This window comes from Gadus morhua, chromosome 9 (genome assembly GCF_902167405.1).
Source record: "Gadus morhua chromosome 9, gadMor3.0, whole genome shotgun sequence".
Classification (NCBI taxonomy): domain Eukaryota; kingdom Metazoa; phylum Chordata; class Actinopteri; order Gadiformes; family Gadidae; genus Gadus; species Gadus morhua.
The window spans coordinates 948,379-967,312 of NC_044056.1; the positions used below are offsets into that span (position 1 = coordinate 948,379).

The 18,934-nt window shown below is 45.0% G+C and overlaps 1 protein-coding gene across 3 annotated transcripts in view; it reads left to right on the plus strand.

Moving 5' to 3' along the window:
- Positions 1-18,934, plus strand: part of impdh1a (IMP (inosine 5'-monophosphate) dehydrogenase 1a) — a 23,200-nt gene continuing 4,266 nt past the window's right edge. For all 3 annotated transcript variants that reach the window (XM_030366674.1, XM_030366673.1, XM_030366675.1), the window contains exons 1-12: positions 1-315; positions 685-783; positions 1,313-1,361; positions 13,952-14,053; positions 14,287-14,361; positions 14,612-14,818; positions 15,201-15,288; positions 15,432-15,631; positions 16,679-16,769; positions 16,948-17,043; positions 17,545-17,688; positions 18,239-18,383. In XM_030366674.1, coding sequence (XP_030222534.1) covers positions 77-315; positions 685-783; positions 1,313-1,361; positions 13,952-14,053; positions 14,287-14,361; positions 14,612-14,818; positions 15,201-15,288; positions 15,432-15,631; positions 16,679-16,769; positions 16,948-17,043; positions 17,545-17,688; positions 18,239-18,383 — 1,535 coding nt within the window. In that variant the 5' untranslated portion in view covers positions 1-76. The remainder of the gene's footprint in view (positions 316-684; positions 784-1,312; positions 1,362-13,951; positions 14,054-14,286; positions 14,362-14,611; positions 14,819-15,200; positions 15,289-15,431; positions 15,632-16,678; positions 16,770-16,947; positions 17,044-17,544; positions 17,689-18,238; positions 18,384-18,934) is intronic.

Here is an 18,934-nt window from a genome sequence, read left to right on the forward strand (position 1 = left end):
GAGAGGCAGACAGCAAGCCGGGTGGGCGGGGGTGCAGCAGCGACGTGGTGAGGTCATAACCCTGGATTTCCCAGAGATGGAAGGTCATTGCTATGACCGCACATGGGACGGGGAACGGGACAACTACCAGATCGACTACCGTCGGATCGTGGGGGACACCGAGCCGGCCAGACCCCGCCTCTCTCCCCGGGACGGGGAGCAGCAGGCCCCCCCCTACGGCCCGTACCCCCACACCAGCCCCCACAGCATCGGCCACGAGACCGCGGCGCAGCGGTACAGCGCCACTCGGATCCAGGCCGGATACGAACCCGAGAGGTCAGTCTGGGCCTGATCTGCCGGACCTCCGTCGGACCGCGTGGCTTCAGAGCCGAGCGCCAGCCGCCAATCCTTCAGCTAATGGCTCTTTGTAATTAAATAGGCCGACGGCAGGCTGTTGGTGTCCCATCAGGAGGCTGGGGATGTTTTAACTTTGTGCTGATGTTCGTTGTGGGCTTTTAAAAGCCCTGTTATCACCCACCTGCCTCCCCAACAATGATGTAATCAAATCCTCTTACCCGCCCTATGGCAGGACATGTCTGGAAGTATGTTCCATGCAAACAGTCTCCACAATTTGGGAATTGGACACTCTGACTCTGAGTGTGTATGTGTGTGTGTGTGTGTGTGTGTGTTTGTGTGTATGTACAGTATGGCCGACTATTTGATCAGTGGAGGCACTGGCTACGTGCCAGAAGACGGACTGACAGCACAGCAACTGTTTGCTATCGGCGATGGACTTACATACAAGTAAGATAATGCACAGACATGTACTACCTATACCACCATCATATCATAACCAGGCTCTCTAGACAATCACACACACCCACCCACATACACACACTGTGTTTATGTGTTTGTCTGGGTTAGTGTGCGTGTGTGTTTATGTGTGCAAACGTTTACGCCAATGCGTGTGTGTGTGTGTGTGTGTGTGTGTGCGCACGCGCGTGCGTGCGTGTGTGCGTGCGTGCGTGTGTCCTCACTGGAGGCTCAATGCAGAGTAGATGGAGAGTGTATATTAATGCAGTGGATAAGTGTGGTGCATTTCAGCATTTGAAAGATTATCTTTTGCAGCAGCTTAGTCATAAAACTGGACACTAATGACACCAGCTTGATTGTGCCCACTTCTGTTGCCCTTGTTGTGTGTTCCTACATACAATACAAACCCTATTACTCTTGTTGTTTTTAGATATACATGAATGAGCAAGGGACTGCTGTTGTGTAATATAGCACTGTTGATCCTGCTTTTCAAATGCTGTGCTCTCTGCCTTTCACCCAGCGACTTCCTGATACTTCCTGGTTTCATAGACTTCACCTCTGATGAAGTGGTGAGTATATCTACACAATGTCACACACACGCACACACACACACACACACACACACACACACACACACACATGCGAAGACACACACACAAACTTCTTGATTATACGTCTATAATGCAACCATATGAGGCAGGTTGACCCAACGTCCCTGCTTTCCGGGGATAGTGTCCGCTTTCAGCGGCCTGTCCCAGGCTAGCACTGTCTCCGCAGCTGTCCCCGTTTTACGAAAAATAGGATTCTAAAAATACATGAGTAGATTTGTAAATGGCAAAAGTTCTCGCTCGCTCATGAATACTCCCTTTGAGACAGTTATTAGTGATACGTCTCTCGTTTAGCTAATGTCGTGCGACCTCGCTGTGAGTGGGCCTTTCCATCGCCTTTAAACCATAAGCAGGCATGACCGGTCAGAGGGAATGGGGATCACTACAATGTAGACCCATTCCCTTATTACATTTTTGGCTAGTACCGAACTTTGAACACATTCTAGTATTGTACTACAGTACTACATCGACCAAGAAAAGAAAAAAAAGAATAGGTCCCTTTTATTTCCTTTCAGAAGTTCTAACACCATATATTTTATTGATATCTGGACTGCTGAACTACACACGTCCCCGTTTGTCATTTCAGAAATCTGGTCACCTTCTAGTGAGAGCTAAAGGCTTCCTACTGACATGCGGACGGGGAGGGCACTTTGTTGTCCCTTGGCTTTGTAAATTCTGCTGGGAAATTAAAGGACGTCTCGTGCCGGGGTGCCGATCATTACTGGTTAGCAGGTGCTTGGTAATCACGTGCTGCACACCTGCGCCGCCCACCCCTTAGCGAGCTAGCGTTACGCTAACAAGCAGCCTTTCACATCAACAGGCTGGACTCTAAGACGTGCCATGAGATGATTCATGATACAGCAAAAAAAAAAAAATACAAATTGCTGTGCTTTACTTGTTTGTTGGTATTTGCAGAGAAGCAACAATTTTGAAATTGGTAATGTGTTGCCACTATGCTAAATGGCCTTAGGTCTTTGGTTTAGGCATATCAACCAAAATCGTTTAATAAACTTAAACATTGTTTAAATGTAGTTTATGCTTTATTATCTACGTCTCATTATCTACATTAATGACATGGTGCCACTTTTCCAATGATGCAACTGTGATGAATGTGGTCATCATAAGTGAGCCTAATTATATATAAGCTGATATATTTTACAATTTAAGCAATTTAGTAATTTAAGTGATTTATGACAATCTTCTGAAAAAAGGATGAGGTAGTTAAAAAAACATTTTGAAATCTGTGCTGTATGCCTACTTGTTTAGTCTTGGAAGTATTACGTATTTCTTCATGGAAGGAGGGGTCGAATCCAAAGGAATAGCTTTAAAGAGACTTTATTTGTATAAAGTATTTTCGGTATGGTAAACTGATGCTCTGAAGTAAAGAGAGATTGAAGATGTGTTCTAAGCACGTGCGAGAGTGTTCTCCTAGCTGATCCTAGCCACAAACCCACGTATGTCTAATCGCTGCCGAGAGAGCTCTAAAGTTTTCGTGGCCAGGTGGTCTTCTTTATGGACTCAGCGAGGACCGGAAGACTTGGAGAGGAACCGGTGTGACGTAATCCTCGGTTTTCCTCGCCTGGTCTGTGATGCTGCCCTCTGTGGCTAAAGTATCTATTGCAGCCTTCAGTAATGTCCTGCTTTCCCTTGTGGCTATGTGTAGTATTTACGGCTTATATATTTGGTCCTACCCCCTATTGGTTAAGTGAGGGAAATACAGCTTGTGTTCCTAAAATACGTAACAGTCCCTCCTTGGTCATCTTAGATGACCATACAATAATATTTTAGATCATAAACACCATTTACCACACCGAAAACATAGTCAAAGTAGAATCTATCATCAACACCATCAACCGTCGCGGAAAGACCTCTTGAAGAGAGGGGAAAAACCACTACGCGTCCCCATAATACTGAGACGGCATTCACGTTGTGGGTCTTGTTGAAAATACAGGTCATTATTTAACAATACAACAATGAACATGAATCTTGTTATCATACAATCACATGGCCAAACAGCACACAAACAAAACTATCAATAGAAATCCTGAGCTAATACTTTTGGTCATGTGCTACAAGGTCATAAAATATTCAGCAGGTGCAAAAGTAACGTAAAAATTGGTGGTCATAATACAATTTTTAAAATTTCAAAAGGATTGATAAGCTAACATGGATTTGGGGGGTTCAGGTGATCTTCGTGTATTGGTGCGCCGGTTCATGTGGGTGGTTTGGGCATGGATTTGGGGAGTTCAAGTGATCTTCGTGTATTGGTGTGCCGGTTCCTGTGGGTGGTTTTGGGCGATGTTATTATTGTAGTCATTGTTTTTTCTGTCGCCGTCGGGTCTGTAATTCATGAACCCAAGACTCGTCCCTCCTTGTCAAGGGCTCATCTCAGAGAGGTTACTCCTACACTATGGGAGCCTCCACACAGGTTCTCCGTCGTCGTCGTGTCAGCAACAGGTGGCCTGTAAAACAATCGTCTCAAGGAAGATCAACAGTACCATTATCAATGCAGCGATTCAGAAATAACGAGTTGTACTCGCAACCAAACAATACTATATTATAACAAACACAACTCGTCTTGGTGGTTCAATAATTAATTATTCAAGTAAATCCAGGATATTGATTATCTTAGACACAGGTGCTACAAATGGTGGCATTTTATTCTATATATTGTAACTGGATAGGTTCGGGTTCCTCAGGTGGTATCTCATTCAAGTTCAACTGATTATATCTGATTCCTACGTAAGCATGAATGTCGCCTGGCACTTGTGTAGCGCCCACTGCTGTGGGGATCAGCAGATGCAGTAGCCCTCGTGCACAGGGAATACAACGGCAGCCGGTGACAATTAACACGGTCTCTGCATTTATTCCCGCAACGGGCACTTACTGGATCATGCTTTTCCACCTCCCAAACATATTCTCCATCCAACCTGTGAAAGGGTCATTCATGCCGGAGTTCTCTGCCAATTCTAACCTGAGGGATTGTAATTATGCCAGCAACCCATCCAGAGCTGCGTTATTGGGGATAAAGTACAACACGTTGTGCCTATTATTGCATTTATCCCTCCTTGCTCTGTCAATAACATTTCCATATCTATATCTATTCCTTTTAACTTTATGTGTTAAACTGAACAAAGTGTTGCTGATTATGATACATGTAATTTATCTAAACAATATATATATACATAATTTTTATATGGTGGACAAGCAAAACAGAACCAATTCAACTCCTGCCGTTATTTGATCTCCTCATGTGACTGCTCCTTGCTCGGCGGAGGCAGTTTATCGGCTCCGGGTGTGTCTGCATCTGGTTCTGGAACTTTTGTTTCTATTGTAGAAATACAAACTCATGTACAGCAGTTAGTTGTTCAAAAACATTTCCTATAATTCTATTTTTAATTGTTCTAATGGAAGTCCATTATGGGACCATAGAAATGTAAGTGTAAGCATGAATCTAACCGTAAGCATTACGTGCAAAGTTAGCTGTGTCAGAGTGATACACTGTACTCACCTTGCTTCTGGAAACATAGGACCTGAAAATTGTATGCGTTTCAAACATGTTTGTATTATAATTGATCTATTTAGTGCTTGTGCGGATTTTAAATTTTTGTTTTGAGTGTCCCATTCCTTATTCTGAGCTGATTTCAACCTTCAACCTTGATTTAATATTCACACTACATCCCTCCTTGCGCATTGCTTCAGCTATGCGCATTAGAATTAACCAATCCTAACAACGGTGTAGTGCAACCAAGTTGAAGTTCCTTTCCTTAATCATCTGTACCTAAACCAATCCATTATGAAGATATATGAAGACCAGTACATACAAAACCAAAGGTCGATAGTTGTGGGTCTATGCAGCCGTCTTGAGACCACGCTGTAGTTAAATGCAGTAAACCGTAAATGTTTCATGAGTCAGATGCGCCGTAACTTATCAGAGTAAAAATAAATATCAGACTATGAGACGCTGACGTTGTATCAAAGCGTTACAGCAGTAGCAGTGGCATTTGAAAGGTTAACCTACTACTTCTGAATCTAAATTGAGCCTATATTGTCCCTGGCGAGCAGATGTATCGCTAACCCATTTCTTATCTTATAAACCCAAAATGATGAAAAAAGGGAAATTACAATGTTAAAATTTGTATGTTCAACATCACTTCTTTGTAACCGTATCTGGTTCCAACAGTTACCTTCATTATACTACCCGATTGTCCTACACTAACTATGTATATTGGATGACCTAATCTTCATTTATTCTACGTATTGTTCGCATTTGATGTTGTCCACACTTGATTCACTCCTATGTACAATTATCTAGTTTTTTGTTGGTCAACATCAAATCGATACATTAATTCAACTTTTTAATCCTGGCCCACTTGAATTCTCCCCGAAGGAGCCTGTTATTGTGAATTCTCCCGGAGCCTCCCATTGACCTCCACCGTCACCACCCCAGAACCCGCAGGAACGATTAGTCGATTAACGCGTGGCCCGGAGGCTCCCAAGGAGCGCCACAATCCAACGTCTGACACCAAGTCTATGGGGGAATCTTGAGCCAGGGCAATTAAAAGTTTCTAAACTAGGTAGAATAAGAGTCATCCGAATTATGCACATCTGGGCATTAAATATATGGTGATATTCTAAAACAAAACAAAACTGAACCTAAAAGAAAAATTCAGAAGTTATTGGGTGAAGCAAATGTTATTACAAGTTAATTATAATGAATCGTTTTCTAATTGTCTGTTTTATATGTGACATGTTTTCAATATCCCCTCGCGTATGTAACAGTCGGGTAACCTCCATTATTTTGGTGGCTCTGACACACACAAGAGGACATTCACACATGGTATATGAATCCACCATTTGTTTTCATTCTATATTTTTACTTATTTTTATTTTCATTTTATTTTTATCTCAATATACACATTCGTAAGAAAAGCACGAACGAAGATGCATCATAACATGCATCAACAGACCTAAAAATAAGTATATTATTCAACAATTTGAGACCTCAGATGGGATTTCTTCCTGCGGAGCCCTTCATTTTCTAAAGGGTCCGCAGAGAGGTTTGCTGAGTGGCCAGGAGTTCTTACACATTCAGAAGTGTTGCTGAGGACAGCTGCCTCACCACAAACCAAAAGCCTTTGTTAACCATATGGTCACCCAAGTCATCATTCCTTAAGATGTCATAAATATGGGGTTGGCCGTTCCTTATCACTTGCGTCTCTGCGCTTCTCTGGGGATCAAGGATAACGGGCCCAAACCAACACAGGACAACAAAGGAACAGAGTGAGAACTGATTTCCACTAACCTCAAAGGATTTTGAACGACCCTGCAGAATAACAGGGTGACAAGACCACATGGGAAAATACAAACATACAAAACTTAAATTTGAACATTATCAAAAATATCTTAATATTAAAAATCTGCATTTCAATATTAGGCATTCTGTTGTTACCGTAACGTTTTTTATAGTTTGTAATGAAATATATATTTTAATCGTTCTTATTTTGGTATTTTTGGACCTCGTCAGGTTTGTTGAACTATGCATTTCTACCGCTTGTCCTCAGGATCCTCTATTGGGGGGGACTCTTCTGCTCTCCTATGAGGCAGGTTATCCCAAAACTCTTCTAATAAGAATTCCCAGGCCTGGTTAATCCCCGGACTTCTGTGGACGAGCGGTATGCATGCTATGGACAACTTTAAAGGCTAACCGTTCATGATGCGGAGTTTAGATAATTATTCCTATCTTAAGATCACCGTGTAATTGTCGTACAGGGATCTGGTTTGATGCAAGACCCCTGGGTTGGTGTCCTTTTGTAGGACTTCTTTCGGTTCTGGAATCCGGCATTCCTAATTGTTGAATACAAGATATTGCATGCATATTGGTGGTATGATATTATATCTATTGCAATCGCTCCAATGGAAGCAATAGTTGACCCTTGAACACCTCACGCAGTGTTATTCAGTCTAGTCGTCTGTAGTAGCTGATTATTGTAGAATTTAACCCATGTACCTTTAATATTCGCAAAAAACGTATTGTAATTGTGTCTACCGCAGTTGAGCTAACTCCCTCCTTGGGCACCGTTTAAAACCATGTGTACCAGTTATTAATTAGACATATTATTCTAGCAGTTGAACCCCGTGTCTATTTGAACCAGACTGGTTCTCTACCTGTCTTGCTACACAAAACGCATGTTGAATAGACAGAAGCGCTCAGCAACCTGAAAAAAAAAAAATAATAATAATTGCTGTCCGTGTTTGGCATTCGTTTTTATACTGCCATTTCCTGGAGAGAGAAAGAATTAAGAACAATGCAGAGAAGTAAAAAGATGAGTGTTTGGCAACTATAATGCTTGTGTTGCCACCTCCTAAAGAGAAAAGAGAATTAATATTTTATGAACAGAAGTAAAATGATGATCGTGGGCAACTGATCGTTGTGTGGCCACTCCCTGATTAGAAAAGAGAATATTTGTAGTAATGTTAACTATTAAAATGATGGATGACGGGCATCCATTACTGCTCGGGTTGCAAAAGCCTGACGAGAAAAGAGAACAAATTTAGTACGAATGCAAGAGATCGGCTACTTGGAAAGTTGGGGGTCGTCTAGTTGGGACTCCTAATAGTTATATATTTGTGGTACATTTGGAGATGTTGAGATGTAATTGGGAATAATCTCGTGTTAACGAGTAGGGGGCACTACCAAGAACTACAAATATGGCTGCGGTGCATACTACATACGTATCAGCCGACTACAGAAACTTCTTTGAGTTCTATCTGTCCGGCTGAAAATTGTGGTACCTTATAACATAAGGCTACCACTTAACCGCAATTTGTGTTCTCAATACACTATGGCTCTGCGCTGTGTGTACATTTATATGTACACAAGTTATCGTTGTTAAAAATAGCGACAGAGGAGAGATGTGTCGTGGGAGAGGCTGGGGGGTGGTCTTTATGATGAGGGTTTAAAGGGAGGAAGATTGGTGGTGGGGGATGGGGTTCATTAAGACAGTGGAGGAGGAGACGCGGAGAAAGACGGGGTTGGAGTGAGAGAGAGATGGAAGGCCAGTGAGGGGACAGGGTGTTAGACTGGGCCTGGAGGGGGGGTGGTGGGGACTTTTACGAGTGTAAAGGGTTAGGAGGGACTCGTAGATTAATAATTCATCGTTTTTAATAACAAAATATCAACAGACTTGAATGTAAAAGTAATCATGCAGTCTTGGATGTTATTAGCGGATCATCAGATAGGTGGTATTTACTCTGACCGTCCGCAATGGAGCTATTGCTTAGGAACACAGACCGTGCCGGCCTCAGGAAAGTTCAGAAGAATGGGAGAAGTTAAAGATAATAATGATTGGAACTCTCGTTAATGTTCTTTTGTGGCTCGATCTTCACAGAGACCGACAGTGGAGGACCTTACCTCGCACCCATAACCATGAACAATCGTTAACGACAAGTACTCAAAACGACGCCAGTGGGGCATTTAAGACAAAGCTATTCTGTGGGGAAGGGGGGGGGGGGGGGGAGACAGGGAAAAAGGGTGGGGAGGGAATTTACGAGAGGGGGTTTAGGCGGGAGGAAGAGACGAGGAGATCTACGAAGGGGGGGATTTGGGGGGGTTGGATTCACTACCAAGAACTACAAATATGGCTGCGGTGCAAACTACATGCGTATCAGCTGACTACAGAAACTTCTCAGAGTTCTATCTGTCCGGCTGAAAACGGTGCTACCTTATGGCATAAGGCTACCACTTAACCGCAATTTGTGTTCTTAATACACTCTGTTTCTGCGCTTTGTGTAAATTTATATGTACACAGATAGCCCTATGAGATCCTTGGATGATAAGGGGAACTACAAATAGAAGTCATTGTTGTTAAAAATAGCGACATAGAGAGAGAGATAGAGAGAGGTGATGTGGGAAGGGTGGGGGTTCGTTCTATTTTCTGGGGAAGGGGGGGGGGTCTTTATGAGGGGGGGTCTTTATGAGGGGGGGGGGGTTGGAGATAGGGACTAAAGGATGGGGAAGGAATTTAAGGGGTGAGGGAGGGCCTATCTTTAGACAGGCAGGCAGACAGAGAGAAAGAGCGAGGAATTGGGAGTTACAAGATTGTACAACGTTAATTACTTTTCAATATTCCATATTGAAACTGTGGAACAACCTTCCTGGTTGCCCAAAAGCAATATGTCTGTACAAACAAAGTGGATTTACAGATTTATCACATGTATACATAAATATTGTTCTCCCATAGATGTTGAATTCTATTAGTTACAAAACTATAGCCAAAATATTATGCGTCAGAAACTATTGCTTTACCGATGGTTTTCAACTTAATGCTATGGATTTATTGATTCGTAGAGGATGAGGGCACTTAATGAGCGTGCGGAATACCTCAAATATTGGAATGAAATATACAATATAATACTTCCAGCTATTGACTAGTGAAATGTGACAATTATATACAATTGGCTGAATAAGTAACTGCCAAAACATTGTTATCATTTGAAACAGATGGATCTTTAAGGGAATATATTTATGGAGAGAGAACATATTTCGACAGACAGACAGACAGACAGACAGACAGACAGACAGACAGACAGACAGACCACACCGGGGGTCCCTTTGTGCAGGCTACTATTGCCTTATCAAAACACCCAGGTCGAAAATGACACTTGTTGCCTTCAATAAGTGTGTGCTTGGAGAGAGAGAGAGAGAGAACATATCTCTAGAGAGAGAGAGAGAGAGATAGAGCGAGAGGGAGGGAGAGAGATCTGCTTTTGTCCCAGGTTAGAGATCATGCAGTCTTAACAAAAGACTTACCATTGCAGACCCTACCTATTTGCAGAAGAGAGAGAGAAAAAGTGAGTGAGTATCAAAGTGAGTGAGTGAGTGAGAGAGAGAGAGAAAGAGGGAGCTAGGGTGAGGGGGAGAGAGAGCGAGAGAGATCTGCTATTGCCCAGGTCAGAGGTCATGCAGTTTTAACAAAAGACTGACCATTCAGACCCTACTGACTTGCAGGAGAGAGAGATGAGTGAGTGAGTGAGTGAGTGAGTGAGTGAGAGAGAGGGGGAGAGAGAGGGGGAGAGAGAGAGAGAGAGAGAGAGAGGGGGGGGAGAGACATCTGCTTTTGCTTACAACTATTCGAGTTGTTCCAGTCCTACCGGACTGTGCAACCAGGCCACAAGATTGCCCCGGCGCCAAGAGAGAGAGATCTGCTTTTGCTTAGGTCAGAGGTCACGAGTCTTAACAAAAGACTGACCATTTATCCCCTATCGACTTGCAGGAGAGAGAGAGAGAGAGAGATGAGTGAGTGAGTGAGTGAGTGAGTGAGTGAGTGAGTGAGTGAGTGAGTGAGTGAGTGAGTGAGTGAGTGAGTGAGTGAGTGAGTGAGTGAGTGAGTGAGTGAGTGAGAGAGAGAGAGAGAGATCTGTTTTTGCTTAGGTCAGAGGTTATGCAATTTTAACAAAAGACTGACCATTCATCCCCTACTGACTTGCAGGAGAGAGAGTGAGTGAGTATCAAAGTGAGTGAGTGAGTGAGTGAGAGAGAGAAAGAGGGAGCTAGGGTGAGGGGGAGAGAGAGCGAGAGAGATCTGCTATTGCCCAGGTCAGAGGTCATGCAGTTTTAACAAAAGACTGACCATTCAGACCCTACTGACTTGCAGGAGAGAGAGATGAGTGAGTGAGTGAGTGAGTGAGTGAGTGACTGAGTGACTGAGTGAGAGGGGGAGAGAGAGAGAGAGAGAGAGGGGGGGGGGGCGTTGAGGCAGGTACCGGGGTTGGCCTGCAGGGGGAGGTTAGGTGGGGGTGGGGGTCGCGGCACAGGGGCTGCGAAGTACTAAGAGTGTTTGGGTTTTTTGGGATTCACAACTTATTTATCGATAAAGAAACTTTTCTTGATTTCTATCTGAACGACAAAAGGCTGTGATAACCTATTACCTATAGCCAACACTTAAATGACCAAGCACACACTATTCGCACGTCGTGCTGTGAGTGTACCCGTCAATAAACAAGTATTCAATGGGATGGGGACAGGGATCTGCAACAGGACCTGCGGAGAAGGTGACGTTAAGGTGGAGAAGTGAAAAAATAAAATAAAAATTAAAAAGTTAAAAAGGGGTGGGGGGGTTTACTCCAGGGCCTGCGGAGAGATGAAAAGAGTGGGAAGGGGGTTTACTCCAGGGCCTGCGGAGAGATGAAAAGGGTGGGAAGGGGGTTTACGATAGGGTGTGGTTAGGGACAGAAGGGTGGGGAGGGGGGGTGGGTTTACGATAGGATTTGGGATTTTGGGACAAAAGGATGGGGACAGGGGGGGTCTGACGACCGGATCTATAGAGACAGGAACAAAAGGGTTGGGGTTATCAAAAGGAGTTTATGACCCGATCTGTAGAGACAGAGACAAAAGGGTTGGGGTTATCAAAAGGAGTTTATGACCCGATCTGTAGAGACAGAGACAAAAGGGTTGGGGTTATCAAAGGAGTTTACGACCGGATCAGTAGAGACAGAGACAGAAGGGTTGGGGTTATCAAAAGGGGTTTTCTAGGGTATGGGTGAAAAAGTACAACAACTATTCGAGTTGTTCCAGTCCTACCGGACTGTGCAACCGGGCCACAAGATGGCCCCGGCGCTGAGAGAGAGAGAGAGTGAGATCTGCTTTTGCCCAGGTCAGAGGTCATGCAGTCTTTACCAAAAGACTGACCATTCAGACCCTACTGACTTGCAGGAGAGAGAGAGAGATGAGAGAGTGAGTGAGTGAGTGAGTGAGTGAGTGAGTGAGTGAGTGAGAGAGAGAGGGGGAGAGAGAGAGAGGGTGAGAGAGAGAGAGGGTGAGAGAGAGAGAGAGAGAGAGAGAGAGGGGGAGAGAGAGAGAGGGGGAGAGAGAGAGAGAGGGGGGGGGGGAGAGAGAGAGAGAGAGAGGGGGGGGGGGGAGAGAGAGAGAGGGAGAGAGAGAAAGGATGTAACACTTGAGTTGAGGCCCCCTGTTGCTCTTCAGCAATGGCGTTTGTTTCAAAAAAGGTCTTTGACTACAAAGACTGTGGAGGTACGAACAAAGGAAACGCACGTTTCCAAGACGTGTTGTCCCTCTAAATCGTACACCACGTGGTACATCCAAAATGCTGCAGAAACAAACTTTTGGATCTCTATAAGAAGTATGAGATTCCTGCAAGTTTGTCTCCACGGCGGGTTAGCGAGGGACTTGGTAGCAGATGGGTTGTACTGCGTAAGTCTACCTCTACGGCTGCGTTATATACTATACGAACTTGCAGTTTCGATTTTCAATGGACCGGGCCTGGAGGAATCAAACCCATTCAAACTCCACAGCAAACAAAGCTACGCCACCGGTTTTATGCAAGTAAGCTAGATTAACGTTAATATGACCTTTCTCACCACACCGTAATGGCTCAAACGTTTTTACTGGTCGGTTCTTTTGTACTGGCTTAACATCCGTACAATCTTCACACAACACATAAACCACAGGTATTATTTCTCCCACGCGGTACAAACATTTAGATCTAATCAGGATTGGATACAGTCTATCGACAAACCCATGTAAAACACACTCCTAGCCCTTTACTTCGTGAGCTCGTTATTAAATTTCAATCTGTTAGCGTATCCTTGGCCGTTTATATAACCGGCTGTATGATTTTCAACCAGTCCGAGATCGCACGTCCCCGCAACCAGTCGAAGGCAGTACAAGCTATTCACCTAATGTTACTAATCTAACTATACAGAGTTTAGTCATTGACAACAGGTTCTGTTTACCTTTCTTGTGGCGCCTGTAAGTAGCTTGTACTGCTCCCGACGGCCCCGCGGCCGCTGGTCTCGGTCCGGAACCTTCCAAGAATCGTCCGGGTCACCAATTTATTACGTATTTCTTCATGGAAGGAGGGGTCGAATCCAAAGGAATAGCTTTAAAGAGACTTTATTTGTATAAAGTATTTTCGGTATGGTAAACTGATGCTCTGAAGTAAAGAGAGATTGAAGATGTGTTCTAAGCACGTGCGAGAGTGTTCTCCTAGCTGATCCTAGCCACAAACCCACGTATGTCTAATCGCTGCCGAGAGAGCTCTAAAGTTTTCGTGGCCAGGTGGTCTTCTTTATGGACTCAGCGAGGACCGGAAGACTTGGAGAGGAACCGGTGTGACGTAATCCTCGGTTTTCCTCGCCTGGTCTGTGATGCTGCCCTCTGTGGCTAAAGTATCTATTGCAGCCTTCAGTAATGTCCTGCTTTCCCTTGTGGCTATGTGTAGTATTTACGGCTTATATATTTGGTCCTACCCCCTATTGGTTAAGTGAGGGAAATACAGCTTGTGTTCCTAAAATACGTAACAGAAGAGAGGAATAATCCTTCACAAAATTAAAAGGCTTACCATGACTGACATATTCCCTCATCAGTTAAAATGCTCTGAAACGTTGTACAGGTAAAAAAAACAACAAACGTGGCTCCGCAGTTTGTCGCGCTCAGCGCGTTCATTACTTAGCGGGGGTAGCTGACGCTCGGTGGATGTTGGTCCTAATGACGCTGACGTTTCCTCTTTGAATCTAACGGGATCCCCCAGGATCTAACCTCAGCACTGACACGCAAGATAACGCTGAAGACTCCCCTCATCTCATCTCCCATGGACACCGTTACAGAGTCCTCCATGGCCATCGCCATGGCAGTGAGTAGGCCCGCCCACTCTCTCACGTGGCATTATGTCACTTTTTGAAACAAAGTTATCGGGTATAAACTATTCTAATTCAATCTCGGTCAGAGAGCAACAAGAGTGTACAATTTTAAAGGTAATGGATCTTACATCCATTGCTCGATGTGCTATCATACATTTGAGTGTCTTGATATCATCGTCTTTATGCAAATGTGTTTGTCGTTGTGATGTATCCCCATTAATTCCAGTTGATGGGTGGAATTGGAATAATACACCATAACTGCACGGCCGAGTTCCAGGCCAACGAAGTACGGAAAGTCAAGGTAGCCTACGTCTGAAAGACCGTCAACAAGACAACAGTGGACCAATGGGACCATCACATGACTTCAACCACGCCTTTGTTTTTATTTTGTCACAAATGAGTGTTTCTTTATCCGTTCTTTTCATTTGATATCTGCTTGTACTCTTGTGTGTTAGTTGTTCTTATGTAAAGTGTGTTTGAGTATTTACCAAAGTGTTGTTTTAATGATAAAACATGAATCGGTATACCTCCGCTCTCTTTGTCCGGTGTAGAAATTCGAGCAGGGCTTCATCACCGACCCGGTGGTGATGAGTCCCAGACACACGGTGGGGGACGTGTTTGAGGCAAAACTGCGCCACGGATTCTCCGGCATCCCGGTCACAGAGACGGGGAAGATGGGCAGCAAGCTGGTGGGCATCGTGACCTCCAGAGATATCGACTTCCTGTCAGAGAAGGACCACGACCGGCCGCTGGAAGAGGTCAGGGGACTGAGCATAATTGTGATCATATCAACACGTGTAACAGTCCCTGCTGTGTGTGTGTGTGTGTGTGTGTGTGTGTGTGTGTGTGTGTGTGTGTGTGTGTGTGTGTGTGTGTGTGTGTGTGTGTGTGTGTGTGTGTGTGTGTGTGTGCACGCTCTTCATGACAAGTGTTGTTGTCTTTTCAGTGCTTCCAGATCTATTCCAATTTCTATAAAAATGTTGTTTCTAAAGTTTGATACTTTAGAAATGAAAAGATGCAGCATTATAAATACTACAGGTTAAAAACGTTAAATTAAACCTATTTAGATATTGTTTGTTGATGGTTTTGTAGTTATTTCCATTCACTGTTTCACATCATTACCATTTTGGTTTTACCCAGGCGATGACTAAAAGAGAAGATTTGGTCGTTGCACCGGCAGGAGTCACATTAAAAGAGGCCAACGATATACTGCAACGCAGCAAAAAGGGTACGAATCAGCCACGCCTCACCTCGCCAAACAGGAATATATATTTATATATATATATATAATCTATCTCAATGTAGACAATGCTGTTAGCTTTCTCACGTTGTTGTGCCCCCCCCCCACCCCCCCACCCTGTTGGCGTCCAGGTAAGCTGCCCATCGTGAATGACAGTGACGAGCTGGTGGCGATCATCGCTCGCACTGACCTGAAGAAGAACCGGGACTACCCGCTGGCCTCCAAAGACTCCCGCAAGCAGCTGCTCTGCGGGGCCGCTATCGGCACCAGAGACGACGACAAGTACCGGCTGGACCTCATCATGCAGGCCGGGGTGGATGTCATAGTCCTGGTGGGTGTAGCATGTAGCATGATATAGTCTTGGTGGGTGTAGCATGTAGCATGATATAGTCCTGGTGGGTGTAGCATGTAGCATGATATAGTCCTGGTGGGTGTAGCATGTAGCATGATATAGTCCTGGTAGGTGTAGCATGTAGCATGATATAGACCTGGTAGGTGTAGCATGTAGCATGATATAGTCCTGGTAGGTGTAGCATGTAGCATGATATAGTCCTGGTGGGTGTAGCATGTAGCATGATATAGACCTGGTGGGTGTAGCATGTAGCATGATATAGACCTGGTGGGTGTAGCATGTAGCATGATATAGTCCTGGTGGGTGTAGCATGTAGCATGATATAGTCCTGGTGGGTGTAGCATGTAGCATGATATAGTCCTGGTGGGTGTAGCATGTAGTATGATATAATCCTGGTGGGTGTAGCATGTAGCATGATATAGACCTGGTGGGTGTAGCATGTAGCATGATATAGACCTGGTGGGTGTAGCATGTAGCATGATATAGTCCTGGTGGGTGTAGCATGTAGCATGATATAGTCCTGGTGGGTGTAGCATGTAGCATGATATAGTCCTGGTGGGTGTAGCATGTAGCATGATATAGACCTGGTGGGTGTAGCATGTAGCATGATATAGTCCTGGTGGGTGTAGCATGTAGCATGATATAGTCCTGGTGGGTGTAGCATGTACCATGATATAGTCCTGGTGGGTGTAGCATGTAGCATGATATAGACCTGGTAGGTGTAGCATGTAGCTTGATATAGTCCTGGGGGGTGGGTGGAGCATTAATAGTCCTGGGGGCTGTAGCATGTAGCGTGTCAGACTCCTGTTGGCTGTAGCATGTAGCATGTTGTGGTCCTGGTGGCTGTAGCATGTAGCATGTTGTGGTCCTGTTGGCTGTAGCATGTAGCATGTTGTGGTCCTGGTGGGTTTATCATCTCGGTGTATAGGTGCACTTGTACAAATACCCCCTTGCTATCCATTGTTCTGCGATGGTAGCTTTACCTTTTATGACGTCATGTGTTCACGCGCTGTATCCGTATTGCAGGACTCCTCCCAGGGGAACTCGGTGTACCAGATCAGTATGATCAATTACATCAAACAGGAATACCCGGAACTCCAAGTAGTGGGCGGAAACGGTAAGTTCAGGTTCCAAGGAATCTAGGAACTCCAAGTACTCTTTAGTCTTAATCTCCTTCTTAAAACAACTTATGCGTCCTTGTAAGGGCTCATTAGTGCTGCGTTGATTCCACATGGTACCCGGGGTTTGCTCATTAGTGCTGCGTTGATTCCACATGGTACCCGGTGTGTGCTCAGTGGTGACGGCGGCCCAGGCGAAGAACCTGATCGACGCCGGAGTGGACGCGCTCCGGGTGGGCATGGGGTGCGGGTCCATCTGCATCACCCAGGAAGGTGAGGGCCCACGCCCTCTGACCAGGAGGATGGGGGGTAGGGGGACAACTCATTAGGTCACAGCTTGAATACAATACAAGGAATAGATATATAGTGTTAGTTTTTTACTATTTAAATGTTTATTGTTTTATTAGATTAGATTAGATTGGATTAGATTAGATTAGATTCAACTTTATTGTCATGGCACAAGTAAGGACAACCAGTACAACAAAATGCAGATCTGTTGTACTGGTCTAACCAGTAGTGTAATCATAAAAAATGGTTTTCCTTATCTCAATCCTTACATTTCTACTACTATCCTACACTATCTGTTGTGACACCCACATTTCCAATCGGGGATTAATAAATAATTTACCGTCACACACAGAGAAAAATGAACCAAAGCCACTTTTCAACCATATACAACAAGGCTGGAACAATGTAGACCTGAAAACGCTGTGATTGTTGAAGCGATCGAGCCACAACAGAGGTGGAAGCTGATTGGCCGCTTGTGTTCCGCAGTGATGGCGTGCGGCCGGCCTCAGGGCACGTCCGTGTACAAGGTGGCGGAGTACGCGCGGAGGTTCGGCGTGCCCGTGATCGCCGACGGAGGCATTCAGACCGTGGGACACGTGGTGAAGGCGCTGGCCCTGGGGGCCTCCACCGGTGAGCACAAACCTTTGGTTGAAGCTGATCCCGGTGCCGGATTGACCCTCTCCATGGAGGTTTAACGGCACGACGAGCACTGATATTGGGTCTGCTCCTGTAATGTCTCGAGGGATGGGTAGCAGACCCCATTATCAGAGTTATGGACGAACACAGTCGCTCATAACTCTGATGATGGGTCTGCTCCTATCATGGATCAAGGCATCGGTACCACACCCAATTTGTCGCAAATAATTCCCTCAATCGAGGGCCCTGTGGTCAACGCCATTAGACGAGGTCTAATGGCGTTGAACTCATCGATACTGCCCCTCTAAGGACGGCGTGGGCCATCCTTCTTGTATCGGCGTATGCTTGGTTTCACAAACCCCTGTTGGTCATGTGTGAGCACAGAGTAGAGAGTTCTGAAGTGATGGAGTGAAGATAGGTCTGTTAGCCCTGCTGTGTTTTAGGATGATTCTTTGAATTGAATAGAGTGCTGAATTTGGACTTGAACGACCGGTCTCAGCCTCACCCAGTGACAATGTTGACCCCCCCCCCCCCCCCCCTACAGTAATGATGGGCTCACTGCTGGCGGCCACGACAGAAGCTCCTGGGGAGTACTTCTTCTCGGACGGCGTGCGTCTGAAGAAGTACCGTGGCATGGGCTCCCTGGACGCCATGGAGAAGAATAACAGCAGCCAGAAACGCTACTTCAGGTAAAGAGACCAGGCAGTCAGAAACGCTACTTCAGGTAAAGAGACCAGGCAGTCAGAAACGCTACTTCAGGTAAAGAGACCAGGCAGTCAGAAACGCTACTTCAGGTAAAGAGACCAGGCAGCCAGAAACGCTACTTCAGGTAAAGAGACCAGGCAGCCAGAAACGCTACTTCAGGTAAAGAGACCAGGCAGTCAGAAACGCTACTTCAGGTAAAGAGACCAGGCAGTCAGAAACGCTACTTCAGGTAAAGAGATCAGCAGTCAGAAACGCTACTTCAGGTAAAGAGACCAGGCAGTCAGAAACGCTACCTCAGGCAGGAGACACCCGCCACTAAGAAACGCTACTGCAGGTAGGAAAGACCAAACCTAAGGAACCAGACCTCTGTGTCATTGTCAGTTGGACCTCTCACATCTCTTCCACGTTATTACATTTCACTTGAATGGGCAAATAGTGATAGGAAGGGTAAAAGAAGTGATATGCTTTTTTAAATATTTTGATTTGAGCTTTCCCTACTGTATCAATGTATTAAAATAGATTAATTAAAAGATTG